This window comes from Momordica charantia (genome assembly GCF_013281855.1).
Source record: "Momordica charantia cultivar OHB3-1 chromosome 1 unlocalized genomic scaffold, Mcharantia_2.0 BLBB01000001.1, whole genome shotgun sequence".
NCBI classification, from domain to species: domain Eukaryota; kingdom Viridiplantae; phylum Streptophyta; class Magnoliopsida; order Cucurbitales; family Cucurbitaceae; genus Momordica; species Momordica charantia.
This window is the reverse complement of record NW_028275157.1, coordinates 9,867,087-9,893,450: the sequence shown is the minus strand read 5'-3', so window position 1 is coordinate 9,893,450 and position 26,364 is coordinate 9,867,087. Positions and strand designations below refer to the sequence as shown.

Below are 26,364 nucleotides of genomic sequence, written 5' to 3'. Positions count from 1 at the left end.
TGTGCAAAATTTGTGTTAAAGTTTTGTAAAGAGAGACTAAAATGATCACTTTTTAAAAGTACAATAATGAATATTTTTAAAGTACGTGGACCAAAATGAATCAAAGTTAAAAATATGATGACCAAAATGAAAATTTTCTAGATATAGAAACTAAAATAAACAAAGTACAAGAACCAAAATAGTATTTTAAACTAAATTCTATAATAATAATTGTTGTATAAAAAAAGAAAAAATTACAAGAATTGGAATTTAAAAATAGGAAATTCTTAAACTTCTTAATTAAAATAAATATTGTATTATACCGTTGTCTAAATATCTTATAAAAAATTGTCCAAATAAACTCAAATGTATAAATCTTAAATATTAAATTATGAATACAAAAATTTCAAAATATAAGCATCATAAGGTTTTGATATTTTTTAACATAAAAATAATACAGAGCGGGGACCATTTATGTTGAGTAAGTTTGTAAAAGTAACCTTCTTAATTTTGAGTAAGTTGGCCCTTTAAACACTTTCTTAAAAAATATTTTTTCTTAAAACAATTTTTATAAAAATAGTTTTAATTATAAATTTTATGTGTTTAATTACATTTTTTTAAATAATATTAATTACTAATTTATTTGACTACACTGCATCTAAAAATTATTTCACAAATATAAAATTATCATAAGGTAATTATAAAATGTTTCAATATATCTTTTTTTTATATATGTAAATTACTCTAACTTTTTAAATATGTTTTCACTTTCTGAAATTTTATGTGCACGTAGATGGTGACGAGAACATGACTTATCGTCAATATTTGTCCTTACAAAATTGGAGAGATCTTTTGGGATAACTCTTTATTTTCGTTGCATTCTAGTTCAGAGAACTTACATGGTTTCGAGGTAAGGATGATGAAGCAGAAGATGGGCGATGATGGAGGTGCAGTAGCGATCGGCTCGAACACCGCTTTGGGATCTGTGGAGGTTATCAGTCTTAATTGTTTTGAGATCCCTTATAGCATGATTTTGGGAATTTTCCTAATCCTTCCTTACCTAAGGGAGGATAAGACAACTTTTGATGCAATTATTTCCCTCCAAATCCTAAATAGGTGTGCCATAATTGTCAATTTCCTTAATCTCCCCCAAAATCATTAAATGAGATTGTGGATGTGTGACTTTCGAGAAAATGTATAGTGGGCTAGAATTTGTCCTTATTCCTAGTTCTTTGAACAATCTGTTTTATTGGCCAAGTGTAATGATCGTTTCTATGTTATTCGGGATAATTGTTTTCTTTTATGGCTTCTATTTGTGGTGCGTTGTCACCCCTCTTCTGATGTAACTCTTAGTGGTACGATTTATTTTTAATGCAATATTTCTTATATATATATAACTAAAATTTAAAAGATTTATAGTTTAAAAAAAATTAAAAAGCCAAATTGTAAAAACCACTTCTTGAACCCTTAAACTTTCAATTGTAAAACTAAACCTTCAAATTTTCATAAATGAAATGTAAAACTAAACCTTCAAATTTTCATAAATGAAAAAATTAGACCGTTAAACTTTCAATAGTAAAAATCTCTCTTCCTCTCCAAACAGGGTAAAACCAATCAGAAATTTCTAACGTCGTGACAGTCTTCTCATGGAGCCAAAGAGCCCAAACCAAATCAGAAATTCAAATTCCAACTACAAAAGGCCAGCGAACCTAAAACTCGAAATGCTAAAAAAAACAGAAATGAAAAAAATGCTAGAAGCCAAAATCAATTGGAAAACTCAAATTCTTGTTCTAACCAATTGATAAAAGAAAAAAAAAAAAGAAACATGAATTTTGGTCCAAAAAAATGGGTCGATGGATTGATTAAAGGTGCCCAAGATCTTCATCTTATCAAAAAAGTGAATTTCGAGTGCAAAACTTCAACCCCAATTAAATAAATTGGACAAAGATCGAAATTTTCCGACATTAAATTTAGCAAAAATGGTATCCAAAATTGTGTGAAGGTGTTGAAAGCATTCAAATACTACTTCCTTAGAGGTATGAATTTTTTGAAAGCCAGCGACGAAAAAGGGAGTTCTGAGGCTGAAGATGTGGAGAAGAAGGAAAAAGTGACTACCATACTTGAACGTGGTTTTTGCAATTTGTCCAAATTAAAAATATCTATAATTACTTTTGCACCTGCACCTGTCAAAATCACTTCACTGCCCTTGATCATATTTGGAAAATTAAATTGATTTTTAACGTATCATGGACGGTGATTTTTAAAAATCAATTATACTTAAATCTCATTTTTTTTTTCAAAATCATTCATTCTACCATCACTCTCAAACACACCCTGTCAAATCTCATAATTTTTTTTTGGTTAATTTTTACAATTTAGGTCAAGAACTTTAAAATCTCATAACGTATCACTGGATGGTCAAGAACTTTTTTGATCAACAATAATTTATTTTAGACTAATTTTGAGTTAAGTGGTAAAATAAAAGAAAGAGAGCAAAGCTAGGGCTAATTTCATAAATAATATAACTTAAAAAAATAAATTACAAATTTAAGGTAGATTACAAACTAAAATTAAAAGAAAATGTAAATAAAATAATATAAATATGAAACATGGTACATTCCAAAACTATTTGACAAAAATAGGGTGGTTATGGTCAAATTCAAAACTTGTGAATAACGTATACGAGTTATATATAGGTGTCCGCTTGAATCTGATGTGGCCGGCTAGTTGGACTAATAAATTATGTACATTGTACGCAATTTGAGGGAACTTACATACAATGTACACGATTTATAGAAATTGTGTATATTCGATTTGAGGGAACTTACATACAATGTACACGATTAACCTAGAAATTGTGTATATTCGATTTGAGGTAAATCGTGTACATTGTACACGAGTTTCTAGAAAAAAGAAAAGAAATATATATATATATATATATATATATATATATTTTTTTTTTTCCTTCCAAATTAAATACCAAGTGCGATTTGTTTTTATTTTTTTTCTTATTTTGTGCAAAAATTTTGAAATTTTTTCTTAGTATTTTGTTCGATGGCTGAATTGTGAACTAAATTCATGTACCACAAGTTGATTAATAAAAGTTCAGTATACTAAATTCATATACCACATTATAATAAAAATTAATTTCAATGCTAAACTAATTTTAAATCCATTAATAAAAATTCAGTACACAAGTTGATTTAAATGTAAATAAACTGAAATATTACAGAATATCGATAAAAACTCATTTACCACATGATGGTCGTCTTCTCAGGCGAGCTCCACGACGAGGTTGAGGCGTAGCAATATGTGATGATGGATGATGAATTATATCATCCATATCTTGTTGTGTTACCTCAATAGGTGATAGTTGTGGTAATGAATTCGGTGGATGAATTGAACTTGATGCGATGACTGAATGAACTACAAGTGTAGGAATCGTAATAAAATCTAACTAAAACAAAAAAGGGAGGAATAAGATCACCTTCAACGATGGCTGGTGGAGGCAGCGACGGCGACGAATGACAGTGCGACGGCGACTGAGTTGAGAGAGGGGAGGAAAAGGGAGAGAGAGGATAAGGGTTTTTGGTTTAAAAATGAGGGGTAGGGTGGAGACAGAACTCGTGTACATTGTGTGCATTCGGTGAAATTGTGTGCATTGTACACGAGTTTGGAAGGTGCAATGCACACGATTTCCTACAACATACGTGGCTCCAACTGTGCGCCATTGGAGCCACATCAATCAAAACTAGCGTCTGATGGACGCGAGTTTCGTGAATTCGCTAAATCGTGTACAATTTAACTACCCTACATTTGCAAATAGTTTCAAACTTACCTTATTTTTGTTTTTTTTTCTTACATTTAAAAAAAAAGTCCGCAAAGCTACAATAATATAGAAGAGAGGAACTAATGTTATTTATTTTGACAGTCTTAAATATACACAATAATCCTAAATATTTATAGCTAAGCTTGCCAACTAATGACTCCTAAAAACTTGTCACTGAAAAGAACCTATAAACAACGTAATGCTAAAATTAGATAAATTATTTTCCATGAAAAGATAAACCAATAGCTTTGACTAGGAAAAAGTAAATAAAACTTTAATTAGGATGCACTAAATTTTAACACTCCCCTTTAGTGCATACTTACACCAAGTGCACTTCTAAACTATTTTAACTTAGGTTTTCCCAATGTTTTTGTGAAAATGCCAGCCACTTGGTTATTTGTAGAGAAATCTTACCGCTCAACTTCTTGGTTCAAGACCTTCTCTCGAATATAGTGATAACATGCTTATATATGCTTTGTTGGAGCATGAAAGATGGGATTGGAAACAAGTTGCAAGTTTGACTGTACTTTCATTATCACACTTAATTTATACCAACTTTGCACAACATATCTTTCATTAAACTTTCCAACCACATACATTCTTGTGCAGCCATGATTGCTGCCACATATTCAGCTTCGTTACTAGATAGAGAAACCACGCTCCTTTTGCGGCACTAGGATATCATAGTTGAACCAACGTTAAAACAATAGCTTGAAGTAGAGCGTTTATCATTTGCGTCTCCCGCCCAATCTACATCAGTAAATCCACTTAGGACAAAATTCGCACATCTTCTGTACATTAAACCAAAAACAAGAGAGCTTTTAACGTATCACGAAATTCTCTTAGTTGCATCTAGGTGAATACTCCTTGGACATTGCATAAATTGTGAGATCATGCCAACAGAATAAGCAATTTATGACTTTGTGATAGTTAAATAAATTAGACTACCAACAAGTTGCCGAAACTTCATAACAATTTGCATTAAGTTTCCTTCATCTTTCATCAACTTGAGATGTGGCTCCATTGGAGTTGTTTTTTCCTTTGACTCCCCCGTGTCCAAGGGGTGCAGAAGCTTCTTTGCATAAGCCTTTGAAAGTGAAATACCCATCATCTAATTTTTCAATTTCTAGACCAAGGAAACAACCAACTTCTCCCAAACTTTTCATCTCAAATCAAACTGATAAATTACTAACCATATCATCCACGTAGTACAACAGTACTAACCATGACAAATCTAATTCTAATTTAACAAATAAACTAGAATCAGCTTCTGAGACTTTAAAATCATAAAAGATGAAGTACTTAGCCACTTTACAATACCAAGTACACGGTTCTTGTTTAAGGTCTTACAATGCTTTCTTGAGCCTGCAAACGTGGTGGGGATACTTTTCAAAAATATAGCCTTTGGGTTGCTCCATAAATACTTCACGATCTAGATCTCTGTAAAGAAATGCATTCTTTACATCAAGCTGTCATAACTTCCATCTTTTAAAGGCTGCCAGGGAAAAACTTGTCCTTTGTGTTACCATTTTCACAACTAGACTAAATGTCTCATTATAATCTAACTCATAGCTTTGCAAAAATCCAGTTTACCTTGAGAAATCATCTACAAACACCATGGCATAGTGACAACTTGGTGTTTTTATTGGTCCCATCAAATCTGCATGGATCAATTCAAGCACGGAGGATTTGCGATTTTATGACTTCGAGAATGGAAGACGATGTGACTTGCCAAACTGACACCCTTGACAAATTACATCTTTATGAACATTTCGCAAGGATGGCATACCATCCACCAACTTATTTGACGAAATCTTTTGCTGCAATTGATAGCCTAAATGATCCAACCGAGCATGCCAAATTTCTGCGCTTTCAGTTTGACTAGTCTTTTTTACATAGGCTTCTCTTACTGTCATGACAAATAAGAAACCTTTCTTCTGGCCAGAGGTAACAACATTAGCAGAAATATTTTTCACATTATCAAGAACTTTATATCTTTTGCCCCAAACAAAACATATTTTCCCGAATCTATAATTAATAAACATAAATAAAATTTATTTTCAAACCTAGAACATAGAAGATGTCATTCAACTTGATTATGCTCTTGTCGTCTATTCCAATTGTCACAACCCCTTCTTTTACTACTAGATATGTTGAATTGTCTACTGTAAAAATAATCTAGTCTCATTTGTATTGTTGTAGTTATGAGAGCAACTCATCATTTCCAATTACATGATGAGAGCAACCTAAATTGATTATCCACTCCTCTTTGCAACTTTCATGGCTTAGGAGTGCTTAGGTAGGTGGAGATTTTGTGTTACGACCTTCGTAAACTTCTACAGTGAAATAATGCTCCCATTTAAGTTGATCTTGTCTTTCATTTTCGCTTGCAACATTTTCTTTGGAGAGCTTGACTCTACAATTCTATTGGTATGTCCAATTTTACCTCACTTGTAGCACTTGATAGGGTTGTTATTTTTTAGGCTATCATAAAAGAAAAATTCATGTACCTGACATCTTTTCATTATTTTTATTCCATATAAATATATTTTTCTTCTAATGTTTCCCCTTCAAGAAGAGAGTAGAATTTGTGTCTGAACTCTTAGCCATTTGTTTTGCTAAGGCCTCTTGATTAGAAAGCAAAATTTCTAACTCTTAGACAAAAGGTTGTGTCGCCTACCCTTGAATGAATGTAACAAAAGGAATGTATTCCTCCTTCAACCCTCAAATGACATGTCGTTGCAACCTGGCCTCATAGATCTTTTCATTCGCATCTGTTGGCTTTTTGGCCCTCAATCTCGATTAATTAATATTTTAATGATAACAAACACACTTAGCATTAATTATTTTTGGTGTGTAAGAATTTGTGTTATAAAGCGCATAAATTTATTATGAGCTTTAATCATATTATACGATTTATTAATAATATATATTTTATTTAACAAAGAGTTTTAGTATTTTAAACTATTCACTGCAGCTTATTACAATGATTCCAATGACTATTGGATCATTTAAATCGGTGCTCAAACGAAGAAGTTACGACGAAGAGAAGTTCAAAGAAAAATACTTGTGGCAAATGAATCATCTAATTGGACTAATAAAATTGCGACACATAGGGAGCTGAATTAAAAAAAAAGTAAAGAAAATAAAGAAAAGAAAAAGAAGTAAATTTATTTAAAAAAAAAGAAAGAAAGAAAAAGAAAATCCTACTCTGGCAGAGGCACTGACATGAAAAAAAAATCTGTTGGTATGCGGCAAATTTTTTTCCAACTTTTCCTCCTCTATTTAAACCCCTCTTCTTGTTAAGGACAATGGTATCCTCGTACCCCGACTATCTCCACAATGGTACCATATTGTCCGCTTTGGGCATAACCCTCACGGCTTTGCTTTTGGTTCCACCCAAAAGACCTCAAACCAATGGAGATAATTGTCTTTACTTATATACCTAGATCACCTCTCTCCCTAACCAATGTGGAACTTTGTTTGCACTCATTACAAACCCAACAATCCTCTCCTCGAACAAAGTACTACTTGTATATTGCCTCGAATAGTCATGCAACCCATATACTCCCTATTGTGAACGGGAGCCCACTTCTATCTAGCACGTCCAGATAAAGCACTCACTACACGAACCACCTTGTGGGAACACTAGGGCCACCCTTAATCTCCTCCCCTCAAACAAAGATACCACACTCTTCCTATCAGTCTATCCGACTATGATAGGCTTCCTATCAATCTTCCCCAACTTGATAGGGCTCATATTTTGCTCGTCACCCGAGCACAGAGCATGTCTTTGCTCGCCACCTCGAGCACTTTTTGTTCGATTTAGAGATTCATCCACAAGTTTCATAATGACTGTTAGGCTTACCCCAATCACTCTTGTTCACCCCTCGAGGATTCCTTCCCCACACAGCTAGGTTTCCATGGCTCTGATACCACTTGTTTGGAAATTAACGGTCCTGTATAATTTCCCCTGCCACAGAAAATATTCACACACAACCACAATATGCAAATGAGGAAGAAAACTGTAAAGAACAAGAAAACGACACAACAAAATTATACTGGTTTACCACTAAGAGCTACGTCCAGTATTCCACTCAGATGTGGGTAATTCACTAATAATCATTAATGATTGGATACAAAACTCTTCCCAAAAATATCCCCTATAGATCCCAACAAAAGTCCCGTAGCTTCTAAGTATTTTACACAATTAATACTTAGGTATAGGAATGAAAAACACAATAGATCAAGATACAATTACTCCAATAAAGATGATCTTGATCTCTCCCAATGTCTCTGCCAATACCCGAGCTGCTACCACAAAAATTGCTGGCAAAAACCCCAATTCGACTGCCCCTAAAATTCTGACGGCTACTCCCCACAAAACATAAAACTCATATATTATATATATATATATATATATATATGTGTATGTATATATATATGTGTATGTATGTGTATGTATATATATATGTGTATGTATGTATGTGTATATATATATATATATATATATGTGTGTGTGTGTGTGTGTGTGTATGTATGTATGTATGTATGTATATATAAGTACGTGAAATCTAAGAATAAAGGTTTAGGCTTTTGGCCCATTATTTTTTTTTACTTCATTCCTTACTTATTTATTTTATTTTGTATCCAAAAATCCCAACAATCTCCCACTAGGAGATAAAATGACAATTTCGCCTCCCACTGCATCAATAGTGTCCCATCATCTTGACACCCTCTGTCAAGACACAGTTCTGACTCCTCTGTCAACGAACTGATCTACACTGCCCGGCCTTACCCAAGCTCTGTCTGTGATTGCCCTGAGACTGAGCAATCCTACGTGGTTTGTTCCCCAGACGCTAGAGACACAACCACGTACTCCCACTCAAAACTAAGTGGTCCTTGTCGCTTCCTTTCTCGATCGTACCCAACGACCTCTGAAGGAAGATTCCCTTGATGACTTGGCGCTCTCAACCAAGTTTGTTGCCTTTCTAGAGACATTACCCTTGACTTCAGCACCAACTATAGTTTTCTCCTTCAATGCACTATGCCTGTGCGACTTCATCAGCTCGCTCATTCGTCTGACAATTGGGGTATTATACCGACAACCTGTTGAACACCTCGCTGAGTTGTTCTCCTTACCCTTTCCTCTACTTCCCAGCTGTTGTACTTGAACTGATGGCATATTCTTCTTATCTGTCCTGGTTGTCAATGATGCTGATTCTTTCAAGTCTCGCCCTGAACCATCTGCAGCTACTCTATGCATCCTATGTCTCTCAAATCCCCTAGCAACCTCAAACTCAGACACATAACAGAAGATCTCTTGTGGCCTGTTGTCACCACCCTGGATTCCCTCTTGAGCTTCCAGCAACCCCCATTAATCACTACTGTAGCCATCGTCATCTAACTTCCCTGCGGATAACAAATTAAATCTGAAGCTCGGAATATACCTGACGCCTCGTAGCACCAACTCGGCCCCTTCGCCTGTCTTTAAACAAACATCTCCAATTCCTCTGACTTTGGTACTCCCATTCTCCATCTTCACTGATCCATAATCACCTGCAGTAAAAGATGAGAACCAACGTCTATCTGAAGCAACATACGCTGATGCAGCAGTGTCTACTACCTAGTGGTCTACAGACATGTTCCTCTAAACACAAGCTAGAAACTCTTTAATATGTTCTTCTCCTGTTACAACGTTTGTAGAATTGTTCCTCTTCTCATAGTCTTATTTAAACTTTCAACAAAAGCATTTCACGTGTCCCTTCTTGTGGCAGTAAAAACACTTCACTTCTCCACTGGAACTCCCACTACCCTTGCTATATCTCTGCTGCTGCTTCCCATTGTAATCCATCTTTGCATTCCCTTTGTTTTGAGTTACCAAAGCTAATTCAACCCTATTTTCTGCCCCTAAAGTAGATGCAGACATTTTACCTAATTTTCTCCGAGCTTCCTCAGATAAGGCGGCATCACAAATAGCTAAATTTTCAAGCTATTTTCCCCTTGCGAATTTAACTCTACGATCTTCATCGTCTCCCAACTGTCAGGCAAAAATGTCAATAGCCTCATAGCTTTTACCTCTTCCTCAATCTTGACACCCATCTTTTCTGATATCGGTGAGCTTATTAATGTGGGAATTCACCGAGGTTTCCTCCTCCATGTGGATATTAAAATACTTCATCCATAGAAATATTTTTGTATTGGCAGAAGGTTTTTCATACCTGTCTTGCAAGACCTTTAACAATTTCTTTGTTATAGTCTCTTTCGCCACCAGACTACAAACATTCATCGACAACGACATTCTGACGTTCACAACGGCCTGCTCATCCATCTCATTCAAATCCTTGTTTGTCATCTCTGCTGGTCTACCCTCAAAGTCTTGTGTATCTTCTTGTACGTAAGAAGATCCTTTACCTGCATCTTCCAAAAACTGAAATTCTCTCCAGTAAACTTCAAAACCCCTTTAAACATTATCCATAGATAACAAATTTTTAATAGATAAAATTGTTAGTTTGAAAAGTGAAATTGTTGTTTAGAAACTAACCATATTTCTTCAAAAAGAGAGAAAAATGAGTTTATTGATAAAATCAAATTTCTTGAATGTGATAGTCATGAGAAAAATGATCATTTGCAGGTGCTTAAAGAAAAATAATTGCATGCTAGTAAGGAGCTTGAAATTGCAAAAGAATATATCAAAAAATTGATTATAGGTGCACAAAAGTTAGATAAGATTATACAAATGGGTTATGATAAAAGGGGATTAGGCTACATGGATAAGAACCTACTTGTAGCCATAAGACTACTTTTGTTAAAGCTATCCCTTCTATGCCTAAAGATGCTTTATCCAATGTACCTAATTTTGTTAAATCTAAATTTGTGCCAAAGCATGAAAAGACAAAATATCCGTAGAAGTTAAAAAATTATGCCTAGAAATTTTCATGTAGATAAAAATTGGTTCATAGTGTGAAATTTGTGAATGACCATGGAAATCATAAAAATATGCATGCAAAATTGAACTTTGTCCCTAGACATGCTTATCATAGAACTAATTATTTGCATAGTACTAAATTTGTACCTAAGCATGTTCTTGGAAAATCAAATTGTATGCATAATGTTATATCTGTACCTATTTGTAATCTTTGTGGAGTTAAAGGTCATATTAGTGTGATAATTCCTCTCAAAATGAATGAGGATTCTACTATATTAATTAAAACTTATTATAGAGGTTTATAAAGGCTTCATAAGCCAAAATAACAAAAAGGTAACTACTCTTAACAAACCAAGAGTAAATTCGTGAAAACTGATTACAGAGGTTTATAAAGGCTTTAGTAAGCCATCAATTCTAAGAACTTTAATGCGTGAAGTGAGTAAATTCTCAATAAGAGGTTTAAAAGACTGAAAAACAGAGGAAACATAAGACTTAAATTTCGTGGGATACAACCAAGTGTATTTAGAATAGTCATCAATAAAGGAAACGTAATAGTTGAAGCCATTTATTGAACATTCAAGGGAAGACCCTCATACATCAGCATGAATTAATTGCAAATGAGTCAAAGAAACAGTAGTTGAAACAGGAAGAGGTAACCTATGTAGTTTACCATAGATACAATGTTTACAACTACAAGCAGAAGATTTACAAGAAGGAAAATGTAAAAGCTGAAGAACAGAGTTGAGAGTGGAGTTACTGGGATGTCCTATGCAATTATGCCAGACAATAGAGGACACGGGTGTTGCAACATGAGCAAGAGCAGGAGTAGAAGTTGAGGAAGACGAGACACGAGCAATGGAAGGAATGGGATATAACCCGTTGATGCTAGGGTCGCGGAAGAGAATCGTGCCAAAAGATCCTAAACAAAGAAGTGATCAAAATCAAAAGTGACAGTACAGTTATTATCAATGCACAGCTTATGAATAGAAAGAAGATTAGGAGAAATTGAAGGAACATGTAAAATAGTACGAAGAGAAAGAAATGAATTAGGAGTGTAAAGAACACCACAACCTGTATGAGATATTGGCAAAGATTGTCCACTACCCACTCCAACGTGGTCATCACTAGAGTATTCAGAAACAGAGGTGAGATGACCCAAATCAGTAGTGACATGCGCATTACAACCGGAGTCGGCTAACCATGGGGTGTTTGGAACTGCAAGTGTAGAGTAATTGTGATTGGCAACCATAGCAACCAACTGAGTAGGTGGATGGCAGTCTTGAAAACTATAGTTCATACGGTTGAACAGTCAAGTGCAGAGTGACCAGTCTTGAAGCAAATTTGACAAACAATTCTGGTAAAAGTATTAGTTGGAGCTTTAAGACCAGCACGCCCTAAAATACCACGGTCGCGACCAGGTACACCATAAGAGGAACTAGAGAAAGTAACTCCAGATGAGTTTACAGAAAATCCAACAGGATTAGGGTTCTTATACTTGGAGAACAATCAATTTTTAGAAAAGCCACAACTGCGTCCCATATTAGGATTGATATTCTGAGATTTTGAAGGAGCCTGCTAATTCGCAAAAAACACCATTGGAGAAGAAAACGCCTTATCACGCTTAACCTGTTTGTCAGGAGTGGCTTCTTTTGAGACAAGGAGAATATGAAGTTCTTCAAAGCTAACCAGCTGTGATCAAGTATGCATTGATGTACGAAGATGCTATAATCAGAAGTAAGACCATTCAATGTATAGATGAGCAAATCTTCATCATCAATTTGAACTGAAACATTCGATAATTTGTACTTAAGTTCCTTAACACGCTGAATGTACTGATTAATGGATTCTGAAGGCTTCCTGGTAATAGACTGAAGATTAGACTTCAGGCTAACAACATTGGATCGTGAATAGGACGAATATATTTCACAAGAGTATCCCATAGCTCTTTTGAAGTATCGCACCCTACGACATTCGCAAGAGCAGCAGGTGAAAGTGTAGCATTAATAACAGTCATGAGACCATGATCTTTGGCAATCCATTCATCATACGTCGAATTTGGTGGAGGAGCTTCCGTAGTAGATAATTCCAGAAGAGGAGATGGTCGAGGAATTGAGCCATCAATAAAGTCGAACTGTTTATGAGCTTTCAAGATGGAGTTCAATTGGAACTTCCATAGAACGAAATTCGAGGAATCCAGTCGAATGGATACTAGGTTACAGATATTTGATAAAAGAAAGATTTGAGATGTAAGATCCTTCGAGGAGGATGCCGCCATGAAAGATACAGAAAATAGCTTGGTGGAGAAGATAAACGTATAGTGGACGCGGAAGAATCGAGAGACGCGAGTCAAAAGGCGAGAGAATCTGGTACCATGTGATAAATCCTCTCAAAATGAATGAGGATTCTACTATATTAATTAAAACTGATTACAGAGATTTATAAAGGCTTCAGTCAGTCAAAATAACAGAAAGGTAACTACTCTTAACAAACTAACAATACATAAGTATAATTAGCATATAATATTTATCATAACTAGTCTACTTAACAAACTAACACTACATAAGTATAATTAGCTTATAACAGTTATCAATTAGGCCTAATTGCTTTAAATTAAATAATTGTCCAAGAAATCATTTCTCCATGAAAAGTAAAGTGCAAAATCAATTTGTTAAGAAGTCTAATGTTCTATCATGTGGCAAAATTGGTCATAAATTCAATATTTGTTATTCGTCAAAAATAAACATTAAAAATGTTGGAACAAATTCGAAAAGGGTTCCAAAATCCTTTGCTCACAACCAATGAAGGACCCAAAGAAAGGCTACCAAAATCTATTGGTTGAGCTTTCTTTTCGTAGGTGTGATTTGAAGAAGAGCTAATGATTGCTTTAGACTTACAATTTGGAAATAAATTTATAGTGGCCTGCTTGAACACATCCAGGAAATGACGTATTCAATATCTTTATTAATCTTTTTGTTATTGAGATTATTATGCTTTTGATATATTTTATGGAAATGATATATCGTTGTTGGGTTAGAGAAGTTGAAACTGATTTCTTGAATTTTAGTGTTGATTGAATTATGTCTTAGAGTAATTTGAGAATATTTTAGCATTAACCTTTATTGCTTGATTATTTATGAATCAGTGGATTAATTCTCTTCAAAATTTTGTAATAAATTATTTTGAGATTTAGCCATAATCTTTATTGCTCATTATTTCAATTACGGGATTATATGTCATCAATGAATTATTGGGTATCTATATTGGCATATTTTACATGATATTAAGGATATTGTGTTTTGAGAAATATTGTTCTTGATCGTTGAGATTTAGTTTGTTATTTAATGGTTGTTTTACACATTGTTTATTATTTGATTAAATATTTTTTGACCATAAACTATGGATTCTCTATGAAAATTAATTTCAATTTTGCTCGTGGTTGAAAATTGTTTGTTTTGAAATTTTGTTTGAAAAGAATTATTAAATTCTTTTTCATAGGGGAGTAGCTAAGAATTAGTTTATATTCTAAAATTCTATTAGCATGCTTCTTAAAAGTGTTTAATTGATTTTCGTGATTTTCTTTATGTATAATTGATTAAAATCTTTTGTTGTGACATAAGTCGGGGTGGACCTATGATGAGGAACAATTGATATCAGTATTTGTTTGATTAATCTTTTTATGATATTATTTGTCTATGTTTGTTTGAAATTTATTTTGGTGGCATAAATGGTGATAATATTATTTCGCCGTTATTTTATATCAATGTTTATTTGTTCTTCATTGATGCATGCTTTATAGCTTTTGATGTTTTGGTATCATGATGGTATTTTAATTGTTGATGTTTATTTTATATGGTTTTGATATAAGTTGATAAATTCGTTAGAGATTAATTTGTTTAATGTATCATTTAGGTTTGAAAGTTTGTTTTTATGCATAACCATGACAATTAATGTACTATTTGAAATTTTACTCTGCCATATTTTCTTGAATATTTTGATAATTTGTTTGAGATAGATTGAACGACATATATATTTTTTTAATATATCTATCTTGTACAATTTTTTTGAATAATTTTGCTTGTGTTAATTTATCTCCTTGATATTTTTTTATTTTTATTTTTAAAAAGGAGAATGCATGTTTTAGGGGAGTTATACCTTTATAGGTGAATTTTGTGTTTTTAAAGATATTTTGTATTATTGTATATCCCTCTTGTGTAAAGAATTTTCTAAGTATATGTTTAGTAAGTTTGAACTGAGTTATGATTGATGTTTACCCCTTTTATGCGTATTGTTTCTCTATTTAGGGGAGTAAGTATTCTTTGAAGTAAAATTATCTTAGAAATTTTTATAATGGATGCCTCTTGATTTCTTGTTAATTTTTGTTTAGAAGGGGGAGTTGTTTAAAACTTGTGCTAAACATGGTTCTAAATATCTGTCAACACGTTGACATTTCCATCGACATATCCATGTTTCCATCGGTTCGACATTGACATGAGAGGTGAATTGACATTTCCATCATAGTACAAGAAAATCGAAAAAATATGAAAAATATCAACAAAATGTTACTAATATATATATATATATATATATATATATATATAATATTAATATTAATTATTTTTAACTAATTTAGAAATGGAAAAAATGTTTATTTGTTAATTTAAATATTTTTTTACGATTTTTTAATTTTTCTAACTTTTACAGAAATATCCATTGACATCGACATTTCCATCGACATCGACATTTAAAACCTTGGTGTTAAATTGTCTTTTTATCATTTATTAAGAGGAAGTGTTTAATTGCTTCAAAAAGGGGAGTTTTCATGTCTTTACTAATTTTCTTACTTGTCATTTTTTTATTGATTCCAAAAGAGGAGGAGTAATAAGAAAAATGAATTGATGTGGTGAGAAATTGTATTCCATTAAATTTATGCTTACCTTGATTGCGTTTCATATTATCAGACCACTTTGATTATATTTATCTTGAGTGATTTGTCATCGTAAAAAATGAGAGATTTTTGACCTTTTTTTTTTCATCACTGAATTAGGACTCCTAATTTTTTTTAAGTTTAGAATTTATTACACACAAATGTAACAATTTGGAGACTAAACTTATATAATTTGACGTAATTTATAATAGTACTCTATTTTTAAAATGTCGTAAACTTCTGGATTCTTTCGTTTTGTTTAGATTTCTTCTTAATCTCTTCTTCAGGAGACGGCCGTACCACCTCCGCCATGCCCCACCAAAATCCCGGCTGAGTAGTCGCCGCCGCCGTCAGCCACCGCCCAGCAGTCCGACCGCTCGGCCTCTTCCGGACATTTGAAAAATACGGTTCGGTTCGGTTTAACTTTATTCCTTGTTAAAAGTACGGTTGATTTGGGTTCGACTCTAAAACCGGTTCGAACCGAATTGTGAACGGCCCTTTGGCCTTTAATGATACTCCAATCACTGACCCGCTTCTGTCCTCCGGCGTCCAAACCCTCTCTTCGTTTCTGGGTTCTCTCTGCTCTCTCATCTTCGCCATGAACATCTCCTCCCTTGCTTTTGATGCCACTCCCTTCCCCTCCGCCACATGGCCGTCGCCGACCTGCCGGAGACCCCTTTCTGATCGCCGCCCAGCGCTCATTTTTTGCTCTTCTGCTAAACCCGCGGCGGTGGCGGCGGCTACTTCTTCTGTGAGTGTGCCGGAGTCGGCGAGGAAGGAGGGGCTGAAACGAATTGGTGAACTGGGACAGGTATCGGGCGTGTTAGGCTGCCAGTGGGGAGATGAAGGTAAAGGCAAACTCGTTGACATCTTGGCCCAGCACTTTGAAATCGTCGCTCGCTGTCAGGTAGTTTTGATGATTCCAAAAGTTTCAGCGATGTGTGCTTTTTCTTTTTGGATGATTCTGTTGCGTCTCTTCTGCTTTTGCCATTGCATTTTTGGATTCATGGAATTTCAGTATCTCCTTTTTTTTTCTGTACTCTGTCTTCCGGCCATTGAAGCATATAAGAAACCACCTGTAATCTTGTCTTCTATATTTGCAGCTCTCTGAAGAATGGGGAGTTTGCACTTGAGCTTTTACTTTCAGAAGAGTCTTTGAGTCATTTTGGTTCTAGTGGGAGTTTATCTTTTTAGTAGGTTCTTTAGTCTTGGCTCTCAAGAACTGAACTAGTACGCCCTGTTCTCGAAAGTCGAAAAGCAGCTAAACTAAGCAACTTGTTTCCCACTTTTGCATTTATATGTAATATCTGAATGTTGAAGATAATTTGCAGGGCGGGGCTAACGCTGGACACACGATATATAATGCTGAAGGGAAGAAGTTTGCTCTTCATCTCATTCCCTCTGGGATTCTTAATGAAGATACTTTATGTGTTATTGGAAATGGGGTTGTGGTGCACGTGCCTGGTTTCTTTGAAGAAATAGACCGTTTGGAAGCAAGTGGAGTCTCATGCAAGGGAAGGATCTTGGTGTCTGACCGAGCCCATTTGCTATTTGATTTCCATCAGGAGGTGGATGGCCTTAGAGAAGCTGAACTAGCTAAATCTTTCATTGGAACCACCAGAAGAGGGATTGGACCTTGTTACTCCAGCAAAGTGATTAGAAATGGTATTAGAGTGGGTGATTTGAGGCACATGGACACTCTTCCTCAGAAACTTGACCTTCTACTTTCAGATGCTGCTTCCAGATTCAAGGATTTTAACTATACCCCAGAAATTCTGAAGCAAGAAGTTGAGAAGTACAAAAGATATGCTGAGAGATTGGAACCCTTTATCACCGACACTGTGTATTTCATGAATGATGCCATCTCTGCAAATAAGAAGATTTTGGTTGAAGGTGGTCAGGCAACTATGCTCGACATAGACTTTGGAACTTATCCTTTTGTAACTTCCTCGAGCCCTTCAGCAGGTGGAATCTGCACTGGTCTTGGGATTGCTCCAAAGGTTCTTGGTGATCTTATAGGAGTGGTGAATTTCTTTTAACTCAGTTTATTTTTTTTCAAATGTAGAAAATGATGACTCTTTATTAGTTGATGAAAGAACTCCAAGTTCTTTTCATGTCTTTTATCTTTTTGGAGGCCTTTCAACCCTGTAGAGAAATTGCGTATTAATACACAAGCATGAGCAACAAATTATTTTGCTGATTTATGTATATCATATATGCTATACCCATGAGGTTGTTTGTCACGATCTTTGCAGGTGAAGGCATACACTACTAGAGTTGGTTCGGGCCCTTTTCCTACTGAGATCTTGGGAAAAGGAGGTGACCTACTCAGATTTGCTGGACAAGAATTTGGCACCACAACTGGTCGTCCTCGTCGCTGTGGTTGGCTTGATATAGTTGCACTAAAGTATTGCTGTCAAATTAATGGATTTTCTTCTCTGAATCTCACAAAACTTGATGTTCTTTCGGAACTGCCTGAGATACAATTGGGGGTTTCTTATTGGCAACCTGATGGAACACCAGTCAAATCATTTCCTGCAGATCTCAGTCTTCTTGAACAAATAAAGGCAAGCATTATACATCCTTTTTCTTGTGTATTTCTCATTTTCCCTGCTTTTAGTTGATTTTAAATGAAGTTACCGGTTTAGTTAATGATATAAGAATTGAGGAGAAAGTTCTTCAGTTTCTAGTTGTTCAGAAAGTTGTACAAAGAAGAGTAGGGGAAAAAGTTCATTACTGAGGACTTGGGGTGGTGATCTATACCTTTAATTGATAAAAGGTATTTGGTGAGGCCTTCTGAAGAATTTGAGATTCTTGTTGCTTGCCATTAAAAATGTGGGAGTAGCTAAAAATCCCAGCCTGATGGTTTTACTTTTGATCTGCTCGGAGCTGATTTTTAGGGTTCATTTCACGAGTCATCTGACAATGGTTATTTTATAATTCATGCTCAATGGAGGATTTTAATATTTTTATTTGAAGGTAGGAAAATTTTTTTATGATAGTCAGGGATATAGATTATAGACCTAACCTATAAGCTTTGTTACAAGTGCTTACAAATTAATAGCCAAAGTGCTTGCCAAGTGATTAATGAGAGTTTTGCCATCAAACATCTCTTCTAATCGTAATGCATTCATTGTCCTTGATTTGGTTTGGATTGCAATTAATCTTTTTAAGATTATAAAGTGTGAACAAAGAAAAGGTGGGTTATTCAAACCTAATCTTGAAAAAGCCTACCATTGGGAGTTTTTATGTGAGATGATGGAAAAGAAAAGGTCTTGGTCATAAGTGGATCAATTGAATCATAGGTCATATACTTTTTCTGTGAGAAACAGAGAATGTGTATATATTAGATCATAGGTTGCACATATAGAACAAATTTTTCTGGTGATCTCAAGGGAAGATCTAGATGGTGTCTCCATTCTTGGTTTTGTTAGTTGGGGATGTCTTAGTAGCCTCATTGATAAAACGAGTTTCAGATGGTGACTCGACTTTTATGGCTTCCTAAGAAGTAAGTAAACGAAAACACAAGTTTAAAGGATATACGTTTTGGAAGGTGAAGACCCAGCTGATGACTTATAAAATTATATCTTAAAACAGAACTTAAATCCAAGCTATTGTGTTTTGTGTTCAAAGGTCGGGGGAGGCCTTTCTCATGTGTTTTTTCATTGTTGTTACTTCAGTAAAAAAATGTTGGGACTATACGGGATTCTGTACAACAAGGTCTTGGATGTTCTTTCATTGTTCAGTAAAAAATTTTGGTATGGGATTGATTGTACACTGCATGATTTTGGATGGTCTTGGGTAGTTGACGCCTTTGTAAAGAACAATATTACTCAACTGTTTGGTGTGGGCGTGGCTTTAGAAGATGAGGAATAGTTGTATAGGTCAACATCCTATTAATTCTTACAGTAACTTTTTAAACATAAGTACAATATTTGTCTTGTGTTTCAAATAGATAAAATCTGAAATACATTAGTTGTGTTTTGAATATTTTCTCATGTTTTCTTCCATTTCATCGTCACTAAAAAATAAAAAACTGCTGGGAATGATTGGGATTATGTGCTATGAGATTTTGGATGTTTTTGGGTAAAGAACCATATTACTCAATTATTGGTTTTCATGGCTATAGAAGATGGGCACCGCATAAGTTTTATGAAACTGATAGGCCCGAGTGAGGAAAGTGTATTCAAGAAAGAGAGGAGACAAGAGTGGAGGAGCATAAGGAATTAGAATGAATGTTAGTGGGCTCTAGTTTGTTAAGGGGCTGTATCGGTATTTTGTAAATAGGATAAATACACCCACGTTAGAAGGTAGGGGTATCTTTTTGTCATTTTGTTAAGGACTGTTTGGGAGAGGTACGAGAGCTCTCTGATCCTCCCTTAGTCCCTTGTGATGCCTTCTTAATATAAATAATAGAAGAGAGTTCGATCTCTGATCCTCCCTTAGCCCCTTGTGATGCCTTCTTAATATAAATAATAGAAGAGAGTTCGATCAGAAACTCATAACGTAGAGTCCAACTCATGTTTGTTCTAGAAAGTCCCTGAGAAAACAATAAAGTTTGTAAAAAGAAAGTGATTTATTTTTTGAAGTTTTCAAGTCAAAAAATAACTTTTCTTGATGCTGTCTAAAGTTCTTTGATGTTGTTAAAAGTTCTTAGTTACTTTTCCCATCTGTTTTTGCTGTGTGTTTAGGTGGAATATGAAACAATGCCTGGATGGATGAGTGACATCTCTTCAATAAGAGACTATTCTGACCTCCCCAAGGCTGCACAAGAATATGTATCAAGGATTGAAGAACTTGTGGGCATACCTGTGCATTATATCGGTGTCAGTCCAGGCCGTGATGCACTGTTATACAAATGATTCGGGTCGTCGATTGATCCTTTCTTATGCGTGCGATTTGACCATGCTGGTGCAGCTCCCAGGTAAGGTGCAAGCTTGCACTGGCAGAGGAATTTTAACCACATGTTGCACAAGCTTGAAATTCACCAATCTTGCATAAGCATTTGAATATGATACTTGTTGAGGCTGTTGTAACATTTCTCATATGAATGGGAGAGCCTAATGTAGTGTTTTTGAAGGGCTCGGAAATGGTATGGATGGATACAGATGTAGACCAACAAGAATAATTATGCAGAAAATAATGTGAATTCACATGTGTTGTGGCAAGGTCGATTTGATTCGATTTTTGGCTAATGTCGAATTGATCTATGAAAAATTGATTCTGAAATCAACTTTTTGAAAATCTGAAACTCAAATCAATTGAATTATATTTAATTTTATGGTTCATGAAAATGGAATTATATTGATTTTATCATCTGGGTTCAATTCGTACATCGATTTCTACTAAAGCGAATGCAACATGCATCTTTGCTTCGATTTAGGTCTTAGATTACTGAATCTTTGCTTGGATTTTTCGTCCTCTTTTTAGACATTCGTTTTTGAAGTTTTAGACATTGGTTTGTTGAATTTAGAAGGGAAATTATCTCACATCGCTATTTTTAACAATGTAATTTCACAAATGTCCACGTTTTTTACAGGGTAAAATACACTTTGATCATTGAATTTGATAATAGATTTCTACTTGATCATCGAACTTTTAAGAAATGGTTCTAAAATGTTTCTACAGTGAAATTGTCATTAAAATGACAAACAAAATGATGACATGGAGTTCGAGGGTGTGTCAATTTTAATTTACGTGGCACTCGAGTTAAAAAATAAAATAAAATAAATCCTGAGTATTGAAAATTTTTAATTTTAAAGGTTCATAAATTGAAATGATGTTCTAACCAAGTTTCAGAGGGACACAAACAACACATCTGAATTAGGATCTTACTGGCCTCTGTTGACAAGAGCCGTGAATCCAACCGAAAATAATTTTCAAAATCAAGAAATTAACTCCAAAAGAATCTGAGCGATTTCGATCACCTAGCAGGCCTTTTATTTATTTGGTAGGTAACATCGCCAAAGCGTATCATCAGATTTGACTACGAAGGAAGGCACTCGAAGTGAGACGGCACCGTCTTGTGCAACGCAACGATAATTGGCCCTCTATCATCTTCGAGACGGTAGACTTGGTAAAAGGGCCCCGACGGATTTCCAGAATTCGAGTTCGACCGCTGCAGCCCCTTTTTGGGGGATCAAGTTCCCGGCCCGAGACGCGTTCGTTGACAAAACCGCCGTAGGAATGGAGACCTTTCCCTCGAGCGGAGGCGAACTGATCAACGTGCAACCCGGTTCGATGGAGGTGATTTTTGAAACCTAACACATCCCCAAGAATAAATTCTGTAAAACAAACGTGATTACCTAAATATTCTTGGATATCTTAAATTTTTCTACAAAACAAATGTGATTATCTAAAGATGTTGAACATCTAAAATTTCGGGTATATGAAATTCCAGACATCTATCGAATAAGTTCTTTTTTCGATGAAGATTATATAATATATACATTGTAAAGCAAATAGTATTTTTTTTAAACAAATATTCATTCAAAGCAAATAGTAAATGAAAGATTATTTTCAAAAAATGAATCTATATTAATTAAACAATTAAATAATTTTTCATTTCATAATGGTATATTAACCCATGAGTTTCTCTATTAGCCTATTTTCTTTTCATTTCTTTTGCCGGCAAACATACATATATTTTTTTATTTTATATTTTCTACATCTTTTTTCATGCAAAAATCATTATTATCATTAATGAATTTATTTATCGTTTTTTTAGATATTGTCGACAACTATCATTGACGTTATTTTTCAATTGAAATTTCTTGGCTTTATTTAGCGTTTCCAACTCCATTTTTTGGACATTCTTTGCCAGCAATTTGTGTTAACATTTTTGTTTTTCCCATTTCGGCAGGTTTTCTTTCAATTTTCGGCGTTATTTCAGCATACTTTTTTCACTCAATAATTTCAACATATTCTATAAATGATACCTTTTTATATTCCGTAAGAAAAATTTGTATGGACTCATAATTTGTCCACTAAATTTTTCTATTTTATTCGACCTAACGAATGATATATAGCCCCATATATTTGAGAGAGATATATATATATATATCATAATGCATGATGCACATGGTATAATTTGTATATACTTTGAGATCAGTATGATGCATGTGATATAATTTATATTTCAAGTGTACAATGTACGTGGTACAATAGTAAAACATCTGATAGTGATAAATATATCACATACATACTAAAATCAGTATACATATTATAAATTGTAGCCAAACCCACGACATAAACTCGTCTTAGGTGATGGTGTCAACGCTGCGGCCAACGACAGCCAGGCGACGGGGCAGATCCTAGAGAGCTTGGGTCCTGGCTTGCTTGAACCAGCTGTTGTACGTTTAAACAGGCAATGAATTGGAGAAGAGGAAGAGAAACATATGAGGCAGGATAAGATAGAGTGATTTCATAGATTCAAGGATTCATAAGATTATATGAAGAGAAACGAATGAAATTATAGATTGAATGAGTAAATTTCACCCATCATTGACGACCAAATCTTTTTTTTTTTTTAATACATATCAAATTGGCACTATTGTAATCGGGGCAACTAACTATATTAAATAGTTCTACTTGAAAAATGGCCAAAAGTATCTAATATCACAAAAATGGCTATGAGACAGTTATATTTCAATACTAGAATTTAATATAGACAAATATACCCTCCCACTAAAATAGCGAAATTATCCTACTATTACCCCTTAAATTTTTTGGCAAAAATACCCTCGAAACAACTTTTTGCTCTAGCTTAATTTTAGGAAATAAAATAGTGAATTAAAGTTCAAAATTTTCAAAAATAAAATCTAGATTTAGAAATTTTAAAATTTCAAAAACAAAATCGGTTAAATGAATTATTTGAAAAATATATATATATAATGTAGAAAAACATGAAAAATATATGGCCTAATAAAACGTAAATAAAAGTGGAAAATGATTAGAAAAAATAAGATTGAAAAATCAAATCCTATTTTTAAAACTATGGACGGGTAGCTACATTTTGAGACACGAAAATTAATACCAAATTCGCGAACCGTCTCATTCTTGCAAAAAAAAACGTAATCTATCAAAAAAGAACATACAAAAAAGGTTACAAATAAAGGTAATGACAAACTGAAAACGTGGTGAAGCACCTGGACGACGATGAAGCTAAGGTATTTTCTTATTCATACGTCGTATATAATAATACTTACGTGGTATTGAAAATAGTTTACTTACACTATAATGAGTGACTTGCTTGCACCATTTCATTACTTAGTTTTTACCATGGTTAAAGATAATCTCTATCTAATATAGGGTAAATAAGCGTATAGACAGAATAAAGAAAAAATGCGTTAGACGAAATAAAGATACACACACTACCTGGATTTTTCTTGACTGCAAAAGACGAGATGAGATCATATGACTGCTCACTATAATGACTCATGAGGAAGGAGACTCATTCTCCTTTCCAATCATCTTCCCTATCTTCTACTACTTTCTCTCAACTCTCAATAATTATATTACCTTAAATATCGATTATTCCAATGTTTGCTTCTAATTTTTGCAAATTAGGACTCAAATGCACAAATTAAAATGGGATTCAAATGACACAATCCGCACATCCAAAGAATCAAGCTATAGTAGAGCTTAACTTCAAATGAATATGACAACAAACGGTTTAGATGACATCTTTTGTGGCAGAAAACTATCAAGGAGAAGAAAAAAAATCTTCAGTTCTTGTATTGTTGAGTTGAATTCTTCTTATAATCTAAATGCTTACCAGATAAATTTCGATCACGGAATCGGAGACTCGAACTTTACAAGTCATTCTCTGCTCGATTTGTTGATCCCTCCATGTCTGAAGGAACTTGAGATTGTTGGGTTGATAAAAAATGGGGATTGATGAGTGTAAGAATATTTAGAAGATGTGATTGCAACGGAATTTACTACCCAATTAGTTAGGTTTGTTATATATTTTAATTAGATTATATGTTGTAGACAAATTAATAATATTTTTAAAATGTTTGAATGATATATGTAGATTCGGTTGTTTGATAATGTAGATTTGGTAGATTTTGGTGGTTTGGTTATGGAGAAATGTTAGGGATTTGGTATTTTAATAATGTGATTTATGGAATGTGGGTTGTTGAAAACTGGACGGTAAAATGGAGAAATGATGCAAGGCAAAATGGACATGAAATGTGCGGAGGGGTAAATATGGAATTCTACCCCTCCCCTAAAATTCAGGAAATCAAGTATGGTCATATATCCAATTTACGAAAATTTTAGTCATTTTTTATTATGATATCGGTAGTCATTTCTTAGGATTTCCCATTTAGGTTGGGCTTCTCTACTAAACGGGCCAGACTCTAAACAAAAGTGAAAATATTTGTAAATTTTGACACTTCTACTGATTGAAATCCCTACGATTGACACTCCTTTTGAGGTAGTATATACTAACCCTCCTTGCTTAACTCTTGATCTAATAAGTTAGTCAAGTGCTACAGATTTGAGTTCGAAAGCCGAATTAATGCTTGATCGGGTTCAAAGAATTCATAAAGAATTCAAGCAACATCTCGAGGAATCCAATGCTAAGTACGCACAACTTGCTAACAAGAAACAAATGTACAAAGAGTTTGCTGAAGGAGATTTGGTTCTTGTGCATCTTCGAAAGGAGAGATTTCCTAGAGGAACATACAGTGAATTACAAAAGAAGAAATCGAACCTTGTAGGATCCTTAAACGTATTGGCTCTATTTGTAACACTTTCAATGTTTCAGATTTGTCTACATGTTATCCTCCTGATAAACTTAGTGTTTAAACTCGAGGACGATTTTTATTTTTTTTTATGAAGGGGGGAATTGATGTAGTAGTTTGTTAGGTGTTTAGATGTTAGGGCTCTATTTGTAATTTAGATTGAGTACTTTGCATTTTATTGTTGTTTAGATTTAGTTAGGTTATTAGTTAGTTATTGTGGTGAATCATTATTGTAATTAAAGCTCATTGACCTATAAGCTAAGCCTATATATAAATGCTAAGCTTCCCCTATTTCTACACTTTTTTGATCATTAATAAAACAACCAGCCTAGGCTTTTTCTGCTCCACCAAGAATTGGTATCAGAGCTTGGTAAAATTCTGTCCAAGAAAGATGACCAACACTAAGAATTTTGAAGCGGGTAAGGGAGAAACCTATTCCGGCGAGCTTCACGTGACTTTGCTCGATATTCAACACCGCATCCTTCCCTTGGAAGGCTTAACCAATCGAGTGGCAAGGATTGAAGAAGTTATTGAAGAGATACAAAGGGGCTTGGGAGGATTATTGAAGGAGAATACAAAGCTTGGTGCAAAATTAGATAAGGAAAAGGAGAAAGTTGAAGAAAAACAACAATCCAGTGAAAACAAGATTGAAGAATTTACTGATCCTTTGCAAAGAAATATGAGAGGAAGAAGAAGAATGGTTCAAACTACAAAAGAGGAAGATATTGAGCATTCATCCAGCCAAGAATCAACAAGTTATAATGAAGAAAGATCCAAGAAAAGGTCCAAGAATCACAAAAAGTCCAAGAAAAACAAGGAAATGGTCCAAGAATCAGATTCAACCTCCACATATGATACTTCCGATTCCTCAAGTGATGATGACAACTATACAAGAACGAGGAGAAGATGGAAATATAAAGAAAAGCACACGGGGTACAAACTTAAAATTGAC

The 26,364-nt window shown here is 34.3% G+C and overlaps 1 protein-coding gene across 1 annotated transcript; it reads left to right on the top strand.

Moving 5' to 3' along the window:
• Nucleotides 1–16,188: 16,188 nt before the first annotated feature.
• Nucleotides 16,189–20,828, top strand: LOC111019553 (adenylosuccinate synthetase 2, chloroplastic). Its single transcript, XM_022295952.2, has 4 exons — nt 16,189–16,567; nt 16,992–17,684; nt 17,916–18,227; nt 20,352–20,828. The coding sequence occupies exons 1-4, from the start codon at nt 16,259–16,261 to the stop codon at nt 20,520–20,522; spliced, it is 1,485 nt and encodes a 494-aa protein (XP_022151644.2). The 5' UTR covers nt 16,189–16,258; the 3' UTR covers nt 20,523–20,828.
• Nucleotides 20,829–26,364: the final 5,536 nt, after the last annotated feature.

Bases quoted from the DNA above. Each gene is read 5' to 3' on its own strand.
- LOC111019553 (XM_022295952.2), top strand. From the start codon at position 16,259: ATGAACATCTCCTCCCTTGCTTTTGATGCCACTCCCTTCCCCTCCGCC. The intron at 16,568-16,991 runs GTAGTTTTGATG...GATAATTTGCAG, and splicing joins AAATCGTCGCTCGCTGTCAG to GGCGGGGCTAACGCTGGACA. The intron at 17,685-17,915 runs GTGAATTTCTTT...CGATCTTTGCAG, and splicing joins TTGGTGATCTTATAGGAGTG to GTGAAGGCATACACTACTAG.